This window comes from Triticum urartu, chromosome 4A, assembly GCF_056163025.1.
Source record: "Triticum urartu cultivar PI428250 chromosome 4A, HENAU_Tu73, whole genome shotgun sequence".
NCBI classification, from domain to species: Eukaryota; Viridiplantae; Streptophyta; class Magnoliopsida; order Poales; family Poaceae; genus Triticum; species Triticum urartu.
Genome location: NC_141876.1, coordinates 491664526 through 491679861, shown reverse-complemented (window position 1 = coordinate 491679861; position 15336 = coordinate 491664526). Strand labels below are relative to the sequence as shown.

The 15336-nt window shown below is 46.1% G+C and overlaps 2 protein-coding genes across 3 annotated transcripts; one reads left to right on the top strand and one right to left on the bottom strand.

Moving 5' to 3' along the window:
* Positions 1-1299: 1299 nt before the first annotated feature.
* On the top strand, positions 1300-3567 carry LOC125552264 (receptor-like serine/threonine-protein kinase At2g45590). The gene has a single exon (XM_048715760.2). It carries the CDS (start codon positions 1397-1399, stop codon positions 3392-3394), a length of 1998 nt encoding a protein of 665 aa, XP_048571717.2. The 5' UTR covers positions 1300-1396; the 3' UTR covers positions 3395-3567.
* Positions 3568-5909: 2342 nt separating this feature from the next.
* On the bottom strand, positions 5910-9534 carry LOC125552265 (transcription initiation factor IIF subunit alpha). 2 transcript variants are annotated; one of them, XM_048715762.2, is made up of 9 exons: positions 9154-9532; positions 8872-9033; positions 8311-8465; positions 7828-8192; positions 7309-7427; positions 7010-7135; positions 6694-6903; positions 6386-6583; positions 5910-6195 (listed from the first exon to the last, which is right to left on the bottom strand). In XM_048715762.2, the coding sequence occupies exons 1-9, from the start codon at positions 9328-9330 to the stop codon at positions 6100-6102; spliced, it is 1608 nt and encodes a 535-aa protein (XP_048571719.2). In that variant the 5' UTR covers positions 9331-9532; the 3' UTR covers positions 5910-6099. The 2 variants fall into 2 exon arrangements, with proteins under 2 accessions (XP_048571719.2, XP_048571718.2); XM_048715761.2 differs by having other exon boundaries at positions 8872-9534.
* Between the last annotated feature and the right edge of the window lie 5802 nt (positions 9535-15336).

The window sequence follows — 15336 nt, the reverse complement described above, 5'->3', positions numbered from 1 at the left end:
GCTATATTTATTTGCTTGTGAAACTATGCTTTCTTTGTTTGCTTGTGAAACTATGCAAAATGTGTGTATATTTATTGAAAACGGCGGCAAACCTGCCATGCGGGCAAATTTGGATCGACACGTTGGGCGCACAGCCGACCCAAATCATAAATAGGACGGACGCCGAGCGGGCAACCGACCTAAACGGATAAAATTGTCGTTCGTTTGAGTCGACACGTTGAAGTTGCTCTTAAAACCCTCACAAAAGTCTAGCAACATGCTCACGTGCTCAAGCAAAAGCGAGTGATTGCAACATGCAACACACGGGCAAAGATAGTACCCCATTATTCCATCTATACAGGGCCTAATGCATCTTTTGTGTCTGTCTTTGACTATTAACAAGATTAATACTTCCTCCGTTTCTTTTTAGTCTGCATATAAAATTTGATCAAAGTCAAACTTAATTAACTTTGACTAAGTTTATAGAAAAATAATATTTCACAATATGAAATCAATATTGTTAGATGCATCATGGAATTAATTTTCATACCATATAGCTTTAGTATTGTAGATGTTGATATTCTTTTTACAAAGTTGATCAAACTTTACAAAGTTTGACTTTGACCAAATCTTAAATGCGAACTAAAAAAACAAAGGGAGTAGTACATGAGATGTGTAATGTGAAAATTATATCATTTAAAGCTCCTTTCATATACGAATTTGACGATATGCTTTGTGTAAGTTGCATGTCATATATTATTGTTTTAACATTTAATCAAAATTAACCTCAAAAAACGCATTAAGCTCTACATAGATAAAAAGGAGGGAGTACTCCTATTTTAAAAAAGCGAAGAACTTTCGGTTTCCTTCAACCTTTTTGCCTTGCTATCGTGAGGGGAAGAAATGTCATTAAGAGCAGACAGATCCCTACGGACTACGGCTCCTGTGCTGGCGGCGAGCTGTATACTTCGAGACGGTTTCTTTCGTTCTTTCCGAGACGGTTGGCAGTTGCTACAGCTGCTAACCACCGCAGCAAATCGTGGCCGCTCTTGACCTCATCCTGTGGCCAGGCCAGGCCTACGTTGACCACTTTGACCATTAAATTCGCTCTCGACCGCCTACGAAGACGCATGCATCATCCCTCACTGACCCGCTCCAACGAACCCTCTCGCTCTCCGGATCTCGCCCCGTCACTGCCCGCGGGCCACGGGCGTCCCCCGCGCCCCACCTGGCAGGCAGAGGCATCGGATCCCTCCCTCCCTCCCTCCCTCCGCACGCACGCCGCGCGGGCCGAGGTTCAGATTAGGATTAGGTAGTAGATGCTCGCTCGCATCTGAGGAATGGCGAAAAGCCAAATCGCTTTTCGGCTCATCACTCCCCCCCTGCCGCTCTGCTTGTCTTTTCCCCTCCGCTGCTGATGCCCTCGCGCCAGCCCCCGCCGCCCGATGCCTCCCCGCCCCCGGCCGCCGCCGCCGCCGCCGCCGTCGTCGGGGGCCTCGGAGCCCCCGCCCGCCACCGGCTCCCGGCCTCCGCGGTGGCCTCCGCCGCGGCCTCGGCCGCCGCGGCGGCGCTTCTCCTGGCGGCCTTCGCCCTCTTCGTCTGGCTGCGTCGCGGGAGGAAAAGGCGGGCCGCGGCGGCGGCGGGCGCGAGGGCGCAGCCCGCGCCCGCCCTGCTGCGGAGGCTGTCGTACCAGCAGCTGCGGCGCGCCACGGGCAGCTTCGCGGCCGGGAGCAAGCTCGGGCAGGGCGGATTCGGCCCCGTCTTCCGCGGCGCGCTGCCCAGGTCGGGCCAACCCGTGGCCGTCAAGGTCATGAACGCCGCCGGGTCCCTCCAGGGCGAGCGCGAGTTCCACAACGAGCTCTCCCTCGCCTCCCATCTCGTCGGCTCCGGCCACGCCTCCACGCCCTCCATCCTCCTGCCCTTCGCCTACTCGCTCTCCGCGCACCCCTGCCGCCGCCGGATGATGCTCGTCTACGAGCTCATGCCCAACGGCTCGTTGCAGGACGCGCTGCTGGGGAAGAGGTGCCCCGAGCTGGTGTCCGAGTGGCCGCGCCGCCTCGCCGTCGCCCGCGACGTGGCCGCCGCGCTCCATTACCTCCATTTCGTTGTGCATCCGCCGGTGATCCATGGGGATGTCAAGCCTAGCAATGTGTTGCTGGATAGCGAGCTCCGTGCTCGCCTCTCAGATTTCGGGCTCGCGCGGATCAAGTCTGAAGAAGAAGATGAGTTAGATAGCGGTGTACTTGGGGACAATGCGGTTGGAAATGGAAATCCAGGTGGTGGATGCCATGATGATGTATCAGTGGCCGGCGAGAGCATGACTGCTGTTGTAGTGAATGGGGAAGACGGTGCCACCAAGTCTCCAGAGGATGATGAGGGGTTCACCACTGCCTCACATGCAGAGGAGGCATCAACTTCCGGATGCGATAAAACTAGTGTTGGTAGTGGATTCAATGGTCGAACCTGCAATGGTGGGGGTGCTGCAGCATCAGGAGCTAGGAGTGACTGGTGGTGGCGTCAAGATAATGCTGCCGGCACTGGTGGTGGTGTAAAGGATTATGTGATGGAATGGATTAGGTCGGAGATCAAGAAGGAGAGACCGAAGAGCGATTGGATTTCCGGAGCATCTACAACCACCCCTACCACCTCAGCAGAAAAGAAGAAACCAAAGCGTAGGGCGCGGGAGTGGTGGCGTGAGGAGTATGCCGAGGAACTCACCAAGAAGCAAAAACGGCGGGCAATTGCTAAGTCAAAGAGTGATGCTGGCGTGATGACTGGCTTGCAGTGGTGGGAGAAGGATTGTGATTTAGAGGAGAAGGGACGTTCAAGGTGGAGGATGATGAAAAGCTGGAGTCGGAGGAGCAGCAATGGCAATGGCAATAGCACCATTGATTGGTGGGTTGACGGTGTAAGGAGTAGCAAAGATTGGGCTAGTACAGAATTTGTACCTAAGAGTGGTGGAGCAGTGAGCAGCACACCAAGCATGCGTGGCACAGTCTGTTATGTGGCTCCTGAGTATGGTGGCGGCGGGCCTCTATCAGAGAAATGCGATATGTACAGCTTCGGTGTTTTGTTGTTAGTTCTTATTTCTGGACGCCGCCCACTCCAAGTGACGGCCTCGCCCATGTCTGAGTTTGAGAAGGCGAGTCTGATTTCATGGGCGAGGCATCTCGCCCATGTTGGCCGCTTGCTTGATCTTGTGGACTCTGCACTCCTGGATGTTAACCGTGACCAGGCGCTGCTATGCATCACTGTCGCACTCCTGTGTATCCAGAGGTCGCCAACCCGTCGCCCGTCAAGCGAGGAGGTGCTTGAAATGCTCTCTGGTGAGGGTGAACCACCACATCTCCCTGTAGAATTCTCACCGTCGCCTCCTGGTGGGTTCCCTTTGAGATCCCGCAGGAAAGGCCGGTGAGAGTTTAGTTTGTTGGTTAGATGCAAATGGTAGTGTCAGTTATATTCTTATGCTTGTTTCTTCTTGTACACCACCCTGATTTATCTATTTAATTTATTGGAATCTTGTGATAGGAAAAACAGTGCCAGTTTCAAATTCAACGTTGATAGGAACATCGATTCCCAGTCTAACCATTTAATTGATTAATGTATTGAAATCTTGATGGATAAGCAGTCACAGTTTCTATTCAAGTCTGGGAAGAACCGTCTCCGTTAATCACATACACAGTCATAGTATTTCTAGCGATAGGATTATTGGAATACAATGCATGATACCAGCAAGACCCACTGGATGTTGTGAATTGGGGAGTTATCTCTCTGTGCTGGTAGACTGGGAAGCATCTTGCTTTTTGGACATGCTTTCCATGAAAGTATTCTGCTGTGGTTTGAGAGCAAACAGGCGTGCCCCACTTTGTGTGATGGGTTCAACCTTTCTATGTTCGCAGATCCCTTTCATTTCTTTTTGTACTGAGATGGCACCATAACTTTTCTCGAGCTAGTATATTCTTTGTTGCTGGCTTGCTGCAAACCAGTTTATACTTTAGAATATAAGGCACATGTAGGCCACTGTGATATCCAAAAAAGTGCATTCCTGCGGTCTCTCCATTGTGGGCATAGTTTGGTACTGTACAGCAAAGCAATAGTTTAGGCTGTCTGGACCTGGTAATTTCCATTGTTTGAGGTCAGCACTTGTAGAATACATATTATGTGCCTTGTACATGTAAATACTCTCTTTCTTTGAATTCTAAAATAAATGTTTGATACAAAGTCTGTTGAAACTGTGTTAGCTGATATGTAAATCCAACTTTATGGCTAATTCGATCCCTTCTGAAGAAACTGTGTTAGCTGATATGTAAATCCAACTTTATGGCTAATTCGATCCCTTCTGAAGTTTTTCTTTTCCTTTCGTTCTCTATTTGTTCAGTCTGTGCTGATGGCTGGCTCTAAATGTAAGTCGACTAAGAAACCAAAACACTAAGGGCTCCTTTGATTCAAAGGAATTGCATAGGATTTTTGGAGGATTTGGACCCTTAGGAATTTTTCCTGTGATGCTCGTTTGATTCGTAGGATTGACATCCTTAGGAATTTTCCCATAGGATCCATTTGTACTACATTCTGGAGGAATATTTCCATCCACTCAAACCTCTTTGTAGAATTCCTTTGTTTTTCCTGCGTTATCAAACATTCTTTCAAATCCTGTAGGATACTATAAGACATGGCATCCTATTCCTTCATTTTGACAATACTGCGAATCAAAGAGGCCCTAAACAGTTTTTAAGGTCTCAAGTTTTAGACCTTGTTGTACAAAAACTTGGTCCATGAAATAAGGGCTGCTGATGTTTCTATGCCAACTCTTGACGTTGGGAGTTTCGACAAGCTGACAGTGTTGCTACCATGCAGTACAATATTAGTAGTGCATTGTATGCCTAATATCTTGATTATGTTTGGATGTAAGTGGAATCCACAGAACTGGTGGTAACTGACTATCCACTCATAGTGGAAGTTTGGAACTCCTACTTTTTTTTTCGAACCGGGCTGACCACCTTTCCATTACCAAGAACGGAAATACATCAGTTCGAGGAAGAACAGGAGAAGGGAAAGGAAGAAAGACGCATTACCAGGAAACCCACTACAGACACCTTTTGCTGGGCCAGTTTTAGGCCAACACGCTCCAGAGAATGAACATACGAATTCATGTACCTGACTTTACCCTTGCATCGTAGGACAAAATGATCAACGCGAAAATGTTATTGAAGTGTGAACTTCTTGTGCTGATTTCATATTGCACTTTTTAAATGGTTATTGCAGTACTGCTTCTTAAGATGTTGGATATTTATTGTCACGATTCAAATCACGCAGGACAGGTCCTGAGAAAAGTGGGAAATAGAAAGATAAAACAATCAGTCAGTCTAGGCTGAACAACGTTACGTGCATTTAGATTACCTTTTCATTTATCATCATTAATTCATCATTTGATCTATCCATTTGTTCATCTTTGTTTGAACCTTCTTATAAAAGATATTTGTAATATACTGGAGGATGACAAATAATGAACTAATTCTTGTACGCTGCTGCTACCCAATGGACGAGTTAAGCAGTCAATATCACCTGGTCATGTAAAAAAAAATACTCCCTCCATTCACAAATATAAAATGTTTTGGATATTTCACTATGGACTACATATGGACTGAAATGAGTGAACAAACACACTAAACACATGCTATATACATCCTATGTACAAAAAAGTTAGAACATCTTATATTTGTGAATGGAGGGAGTAGATGATCATGCATTTCGAGACTATCCAACAAATATACAGTCCAACAGTATACATGACGTCTTAAATCGTTGCCATGGATTCGTATCTGACGTCCAACGTCATATAACTTGTGATAAAAAAAAGGCTACCATTAGATCCATATCTGAAACTTTAATATAAATAAATTGTAGTTAGTGATCATACGTCGTAAAAGATATAAATGGCCAAAATTTCAATTTTGAATACCAAGTCAACCATCCCGAATCCTTTTGTCATTACAAGCTGAAACAAAAGAATAGAGACAAGAATGGGCGGCCAGTTACAAGGACGTATTCAGCAGTTTTCGCAAGTATGGCATGCAATGCTAAAAGGGTATGATGGCATATACAAGTGCGTTAACTGTTTGTTCATTGGTACTCCTTTCGAAGGTGAAGATAGCTGACGCCGTTGGTCTTGTGCGAATATGCATATTTCATGACAATGTCATGAAAATGTTTCTTGTCCTGCAGTACGAGAACAGAAAAAACATCAGTGTCAGCACACGTGACAATATATTGTCCAGAGTGTCATTGATAGCTTATATATAACATACATGTTCGAAGTAAGATGATTGATAGTATGGAGTATGAAAGGCATAAAGTTATTAACACAATATTTCAGATCAAAACTGATCACAAAGCCAATAGGATTTACCTCTGGAGTTCTTATTCTGGCCTTAAACCTGGGTACAAAATCTTGTGATCTGACAGGAGCAATTGCACGAAGTACTCTTATGATTTCCTCCTCTGTAATTGCAGATGTATCTGTACCACTCCCTGCTGAAGCAGATGCTTTTGAAATAGGTTCCACGGAAGAGGGTGGCTCTTCCTTGACACCTAATGTTTTTGCCTCCTGTACCACGAGTAGGATCATAGAGAAAGAATTTGATGTGATTTTACAGTCACATGATTATAAACCTTAAATTTCACATGCTCAGAGTGAAAACGGAAGAAATGACTTACAGGTTCTGTCTTTGGCTTTTTTACCGCTGCACGATTCAAAGTTTTTGCACCATCACCTCCGGATTTCCTTTTCTGATTGGACCTGGGTGCAGGTGGAGTGCTAACAGCAAGTTCTGTTGCTGTTAGTTTAGCAGTGTTATTTTCCTGTTGTTCGCTTCCGAATTGATGTTCCAGTTTTGGAGCAAGTACTGACAATGGTGACTCATCTTCCTGTTGAATGAAACAATAGTAAACAAGAAAACAAGTCAGAAAAACTGCTTGTGCTCGTGCAACTCATGAACTTTCATACACAAGTTTTAAGAGTTGTGGTCACTACATCAGTGTCTCCATCGTCTTCGTCATCGGACTCATTTTGTCCATCAGCACGGCGGAGCAGCTTTTTTAGTTCCTTACCGGACTTGCTCAGGCTACCACCAGCTCCTTGTTCATTCTCATCATCATCCTACAAATATTGCAATCAGAAAATTATATATTGTATTTATCAACAATACTGGTAAAGGCAGCAGCATCTGTAGATTTAGTAAATAGTAGTAATACTAGCAGCATTTTGCAGCAGGCTGCAGGGCTCGCATATTAACTGCTGATGTGAGCACAAGCACGTGCACTTCTTTCTACCTGCTTAATATCTGGTCCAGTAGGGTTTTCAGTATCAGCTACGTCAGGTCTTTCCTCTGGGTCAATATCCAGAGCCTCATCATCATCAGTGAAGGTCTCTTCATGCTCCCAATCATCACCTGATAAAGATCAGGTTCCAACTCAGAAGACTGTTGAGGACTCTGAACATATATAAGTAGTTTCTTTGCTGTGTCTAATTATGAGTAACAGAGTGAGCACGGAAATTTTGTGTTACTAATTGACACTGCACTCCATGTTCAGAAAGCACTTTCCAAGTTCCATCACATTTGAAATGTACCATGCACATGATATATACCATGATTAATATCCATGAATCCTTCTACACATTTTTTAAACTTGGAAATTGGTTCTTGAATGATGTGGTGCAGTGGCAAGTTGCACAAATCCTCTTTGGAAATTGGTATTTGAGTAATAATAACCAGCATGTCCTATATTGCATAAAGATTCTAGAAATCCAAAATGTTAGCAAATATGAATGGTAGTATTTGATCGGCATACCTATCTCAGTCTCATCCTCCAAATCAAAGTCTTCTTTTCCACCATCCTCTTCATCATCCACGCCCCTCGTAGAAAGTCTGCGCACAGCTTTCTTTGCAACTCCCTCTTCTTCATCCTCCTCGCCTTTATCAGAGTGATTCCCATCCTCATTGCTACTTTCTTTCTTGGATTGGACCCCATTTGCCGCTTTGCCCTTTGCATCACCAAGATCCTTCAGATCCGAACCAAAGGCAGCAGCTCCATGTGTAGCTGTCTTCATCATCCATCGTTCATAACCAGTTGCACTGCTTCTCCTTTTATTCATCTTCTCTTCAGCTTCTTCCAAAGTCAGTTGTTTGTACTGTGCAATTTTACTGAAGTTATACCTGAGAAGACATAGGAAACTGTAAGGATGCTCTAAAGGAATTTTGCAGGTAACAACGTTTCATGATGATTGTATTCATATGAAATGGAACTAAAGAGAGGAGGAAACTGTCGGAGTACCAGGAACCAACAGGAACAGCATCGAACTCCTTGCCGCGCCTAATCAGCAGATAGTATGTAGCAGTTGCAGATTGTGATGCCTCAAGTTTACTTTGGTACTGATGTTCACCTGTATCATCTTCCAATATCCATGGCTTTCTGTTGTAGTATTTCTCCTGTTTTGTCAAACATATGTGCCACACGGTCAACAGGATTACAGGAAAACCAGCACCGGCATCAAAAGCTATGAACAGGATTAAAGGAACAAGTTACTGCAGAATGGAGTAGTACTAGCAGCCATGAGATGAACAAAACAAACTCCCCTTGTGCAATAAGGGTATCCAATAGCACGCTAGCTACACATGTATGATCAGTTGGTCACACGTGTATGCCTAAATGAACAACTACAGTGATATTGGGGGGTTTGTTCACAGGAGGTAGCGCTGCACGAATTAACACGGCTTCCTTGTTGTTGCATCTTGAGTTATTAGCACACTAAAAAGGATGTAAATCGTGACACCATATTATTATCAGGATAAATCATAGAAACCAAGGATGATCATCGTGACGAGGAACCAGTACCCGCATTTCGGCAGTAAGCTGACGGCCATGCGTCGGGCCATCCTTACGAAGAGACCACTTGTTCCCCGCACCCTTCATCTTGGAGAAGGGCGGCACGCCGGTGTTGAATTTGGCTATGGAAAGGGCCTTCCCCGCGGCGGTATCCACCCGAACATTGTACTCCTGCGGGGCCGTTGGAACAAACAAAACGGTCAGGGACAACAGAGCAGAAAACCGCCAAGCGCGGCGGCGGCGGCAATGGCGTTGATCGCGGAATCGAAAACCTAGGGCCGTCGCGGGTACCCGGATGACGTTGGTGATGGGGGCGGCGCAGACGTTGCAGCGCGCGCGCGAGCGCGCCATGGTGGCGGCGCAGGAGTTGCAGAGGGTGGCGTGGCGGCAGGCGGTGCTGTAGAGCTCGGACGCCTTGCCGCAGGCGTCGCACGCCGCCTTCAGCACCAGGTCGGCGGCGCCCCACATTGCCGCTGCTCGCTGCGTAGGGTTGCTGGGTTTCGGAGGGGAGGAGGAGGCGTGTCGGCTTGAAAGAGGTTTGAGTTGAGGAGCGAGCAGGAGCAGGGCAAGGCCGCGGGGAGGAAGGGTTTCCAGGGGAGAGGCTCTCCGGGTTGAACCCGTTCCAGGCTCCCCCGAGGAGGGGGCGGCCGTCGTCCGTGGTCCGTCCGGTTTGAGTTTGGGCTTCGTTTGTGTCCGTCCGATGAGAGAGTTTGCTGGGAACCCATTTTTGGGTGCGCGCCGGCCCTGTCAGCCCGCGGCGCACACGCGGGCCCTGCCAGAGACGACGATGATGGATGGAGTTGCAGACCGTAGCCCGGTAGTCTGTAGCGGATCTTACAAAAAAAAAAAAAAAACAATGTGGACGGAGCCTTCCCTCGAGATGGAAGTACTGGAGCGGCTGTTGCTTTTGTAGGGACGACAGTGGTGTGTACATTGGTGCTTCCGGCTATTGTTGTTAACAATAATATCTGACCATTCATGCCCGGAAGCCCTCGCTTGCCATGGAGTGGCTCTAGCACAGGATCTCAGTCTCAGTAACATTGTCATTGCTTCTGACTGTTTGGTGGTGGTTTAGGACATCGACCGGTGGTCTAATGAAAGCTACGGCGACATTATCAGATACATCCTGCAACCTAAAATAAGTGTACAAAGTTGAGTTGTCCAAAGTTTAACCTTCAAAGTCGTCGGTTCGTCCACGAACAAATAAATTTCAAATTCGAGGCACATAACCTCGCAAAGCACTCTGCTTCTTTAGGTATAGGCCGTCATGTTTGGATAAGGACTCCTTATAACCCTATCATTGTACTTGTAAACATTCTTCTCTCTTATTAATAAATAGTGTGTGTTTGCATTAAAAAAACCGCACATGTCTCGTAGTTATTATGGCTACACTACTGAGGTCGATTATGGTAGTGGCTAAGTTTTCTTGCTAGACTTTTTTTGGTATGACACGTGTTATAACCGTCCTCATCTCTGTCGCGTCAGCCGCTCACTTTGCCCAACCGTTTGCAACGTGGCTTGTGTTGCACTCGGGGGTTTGCAAAATGAGCCATGTTGCGCCATGTCCAAGCGTTTTCTGTCTTCACAACGTGGCTTATGTTGTGGCCGGGTCGTTTGCAACATGGCCCATGTTGCAACCCCAACAATCCCCTTTGCATGTTGTCACCACCATAATAGGGGCGATTTTGCGGTCGCCCATCGCTACATAGACGACATTGGGGTCGCCCATCGTAACGTGAACAACGGTGTGGTCGCCATTGCAGGAGCGTCAAGGTTGTCGTAACACCACAACTGTTGTTGCAACATAGCTGATGTAGCACAAGAACCATCATGGTGAACCCCTTGCCCCCCCTCCTCCCCGCACGCGAGCTCTGGCGCATGTTGTCGGTGTCTTGAAGCGATGGGATGTTGCAATCCAGCAAGCTCGAGCGGCTCTCGTAGCACATGTGACCTTGTCCCCGTCTTCCAGGACAACCACCGCCCCTGCACACACCCATCTCCGCCCTTTGCATCAGCGTCCGGGAAAGATGCGTGGAGGGTTCAACAGCAGCGACCGGGGAGTGCTCCATGTGCGGCTTGCTATAGGAGGAAGTGGCCACCCTTGACAGGAAAGATAAACGAAGGAGACATATGGGAGGAAAATGGGGATCATGTGACCTACTACAGTAGCGCACTGGTGCCTCGCAACCATTTGTTGGCCTATTGCGGTAGCGTGATGACCTTGCAACAAGCTAGATTATGTGGAAAGACACAGAGGCAGAGAAAGGGTGTGGTTGGGAGAAAACAATGGAGTTTTCTAAAGATAAGGTGGGCATGTGGCTAGTAGGGGGAGTGGCGAATGGGTGTGGGGGCGGATGGATCAAGCATAATTTAATGGTTGCGTGAGGGGCGTAATTTGTGTGTGATCAGTTGGTTGCCTATGAGGGTTTCCCTTTTTTTAATCGCTTAACCAGGGGTCTAAGGCACATGCATTGCCCGTATTACCATTCAAATGTATCTATTGATGGGGAGGAGCACCAGCACTCAGATGTAGGCACACCACAGATTGGAAGGCAAATTTCAAGTTTGGATCCTTGGGCATACTAATTGGTAAGACTATTAACAAAATTCGACACGATTGCACCACTTCTTAAATTGTTGTAGGCGCCGGCGATGGCGGCGACCTACCAATGGTTTCGAGGGTTGTATGTGTCTGTGTGAGCGGAGGTTGTGTTTGAGGAAATACTGCGGCAACTGAAAATTTTACTAGGCGGGAGTAACAAGGCAGGGCTACTGAAAATTTGGATCAAGGGCGAGCAGATATTTTTTGAGATTGCGAGGGATGCAGAGGCAGGAGTAAAATGCCGGAGCTACTAAAAATTTGAATCAAGGGACTAAAGCAGAGAGGGATGCAGAGGCGGGAGTTTTGGGGGAGCGAGCTAGTGTGCTTGACACGCCGGCTGTGGACTGTAGCCGACGCACCTTCTCGCGTAAGCCATAGGCGTACTATACCCCGACGGTGCTTCAAGATATTTTGTACTACATCTCACACGGTTGGTGAGAATAAACTATGTGGGATCTGTTGGGGAACGTAGTAATTTCAAAAAAAAATCATACGCACACGCAAGATCATGGTGATGCATAGCAACGAGAGGGGAGAGTATCGTCCACGTACCCTCATAGACCGTAAGCAGAAGCGTTATGAGAACGCGGTTGATGTAGTCGTACGTCTTCACGATCCGACCGATCCAAGTACCGAACGTACGGCACCTCCGAGTTCAGCACACGTTCAGCTCGGTGATGTCCCACGAACTCACGATCTAGCAGAGCTTCGCGGGAGAGTTCCGTCAGCACGACGGCGTGATGACGGTGATGATGATGCTACCGACGCAGGGCTTTGCCTAAGCACCACTACGATATGACCGAGGTGGATTATGGTGGAGGGGGGCACCGCACATGGCTAAAAGATCAACTGATCAACTTGTGTGTCCTCTAGGGTGCCCCCCTCCCCACGTATATAAAGGAGGGAGGGGACGTCGGTCGGCCTCTCTAGGCATGCCAAAGGGGGGAGGAATCCTCCTCCTAGTAGGGGTAGGATTCCTACTTTCCTAGTCCTACTAGGAGGGGAAAGGAAGGAGAGGGGGAGGAGAAGGAAAGAGGGGGCGCAACCCCTCCCCTAGTCCAACTCGGACTAGGCCCATGGGGGGCACGCGGCTAGCCCTTGTGGCTTCTCCTCTTTTTCCCTTAAAGCCCACTAAGGCCCATATGTACTCTCGTATTCCCGTAACTCCCTTGGTACTCTGAAAAATACCCGGATCACTCGAACCTTTCTGATGTCCGAATATAGCCTTTCAATATATCGATCTTTATGGCTCGATCATTTCGAGACTCCTCGTCATGTCCCTGATCTCATCCGGGACTCCAAACAACCTTCGGTACATGAAACACATAAACTCATAATACCGATCGTCACCGAACGTTAAGCGTGCGGACCCTACGGGTTCAAGAACTATGTAGACGTGACCGAGACTCATTTCCGGTCAATAACCAATAGCGGAACCTGGATGCTCATATTGGCTCCTACATATTCTATGAAGATCTTTATCGGTCAAACCACACAACAACATACGTTGTTCCCTTTGTCATCAGTATGTTACTTGCCCGAGATTCGATCATCGGTATCTCAATACCTAGTTCAATCTCGTTATCGGCAAGTCTCTTTACTCGTTTCGTAATGCATAATCCTGCAACTAACTCATTAGTCACATAGCTTGCAAGGCTTATAGTGATGTGCATTACCGAGAGGGCCCAGAGATGCCTCTCCGACAATCGGAGTGACAAATCCTAATTTTGATCTATGCCAACTCAACAAGTACCATCGGAGACACCTGTAGAGCACCTTTATAATCACCCAGTTATGTTGTGACGTTTGGTAGCACACAAAGTGTTCCTCCGGTATTCGGGAGTTGCATAATCTCATAGTCAGAGGAACATGTATAAGTCATGAAGAAAGAGTAGCAACAAACTAAACAATCATCGTGCTAAGCTAACAGAATGGCTCAAGTCAATCACATCATTCTCTAATGATGTGATCCCGTTAATCAAATGACACCTCATGTCTATGGCTAGGAAACTTAACCATCTTTGATTCAACGAGCTAGTCAAGTAGAGGCAAACTAGTGACACTATGTTTGTCTATGTATTCACACATGTACTAAGTTTTCAGTTAATACAATTATAGCATGAATAATAAACATTTATCATGATATAAGGAAATATATATAACAACTTTATTATTGCCTCTAGGGCATATTTCCTTCAGTCTCCCACTTGCACTAGAGTCAATAATCTAGTTCACATCGAAATGTGATTTAACACAATAGTTCACATCTTTATGTGATTAGTTCACATCTCCATGTGAATAACACCCAAAAGGGTTTACTAGAGTCAATAATCTAGTTCACATCGCTATGTGATTAATACCCAATGAGTGGTCATGTTTTGCTTGTGAGAGAAATTTAGTCAACGGGTCTGCCACATTCAGAGCCGTATGTATTTTGCAAATTGTCTATGTCTACAATGCTTTGCACGGAGCTACTCTAGCTAATTTCTCCCACTTTCGATATGTATCTAGATCGAGACTTAGAGTCATCCAGATCGGTGTCAAAACTTGCATCGACGTAACTCTTTACGACGAACTCTTTGTCACCTCCATAATCGAGAAACATTTCCTTATTCTACTAAGGATATTTTTGACCGCTGTCTAGTGATCCACTCCTGGATCACTATTGTACCCTCTTGCCAAACTTATGGTGAGGTACACAATATGTCTGGTACACAGCATAACATACTTTATAGAACCTATGACTGAGGCATAGGGAATGACTTTTCATTCTCTTTCTATTTTCTGCCGTGGTCGGATTTTGAGTCTTTACTCAACTTCACACCTTGCAACATAGGAAAGAACTCCTTCTTTGACTTTTCCATTTTGAATTACTTCAAAATCTTGTCAAGGTATGTACTCATTGAAAATATATCAAGCGTCTTGATCTATATCTATAGATCTTGATGCTCAATATGTAAGTAGCTCCACCGAGGTCTTTCTTTGAAAAACTCCTTTCAAACACTCTTTTATGCTTTCCAGAAAATTCTACATTATTTCCGATCAACAATATGTCATTCACATATACTTATCAGAAATGCTGTAGTGCTCCCACTCACTTTCTTGTAAATACAGGCTTCACCGCAAGTCTGTATAAAACCATATTCTTTAATCACTTTATCAAAGCATATATTCCAACTCCGAGATGCTTGCACCAGTCCATAAATGGATTGCTGGAGCTTGCTCACTTTGTTAGCACCTTTAGGATTGACAAAACCTTCTGGTTGCATCATATACAACTCTTCTTTAAGAAATCCATTAAGGAATGCAGTTTTGACATCCATTTGCTAGATTTCATAAAATGTGGAAACTGCTAACATGATTTGGATAGACTTTTAAGCATCGATACGAGTGAGAAAATCTCATCGTAGTCAACACCTTGATCTTGTCGAAAACATTTTGCAACAGTTCGAGCTTTGTAGATAGTATCCGTCTTCCTCTTGAAGATCCATTTATTCTCAACGACTCACCGATCAACGGGCAAGTCAATCAAAGTCCATACTTTGTTCTCATACATGGATCACATCTCAGATTTCATGGCCTCAAGCCATTTCGCGGAATCTGGGCTCATCATCGCTTCCTCATAGTTCGTAGGTTCGTCATGGTCTACTAACATGACTTCCAGAAAGGATTACCGTACTACTCTGGTGCGGTCCATACTCTGGTTGTCCTACGAGGTTCGGTAGTAACTTGATCTGAAGTTTCATGATCATCATCATTAGCTTCCTCACTAATTGGTGTAGAGATCACTAGAACTGATTTCTGTGATGAACTACTTTCCAATTTGGGAGAAGGTACAATTACCTCATCAAGTTCTACATTCCTCCCACTCA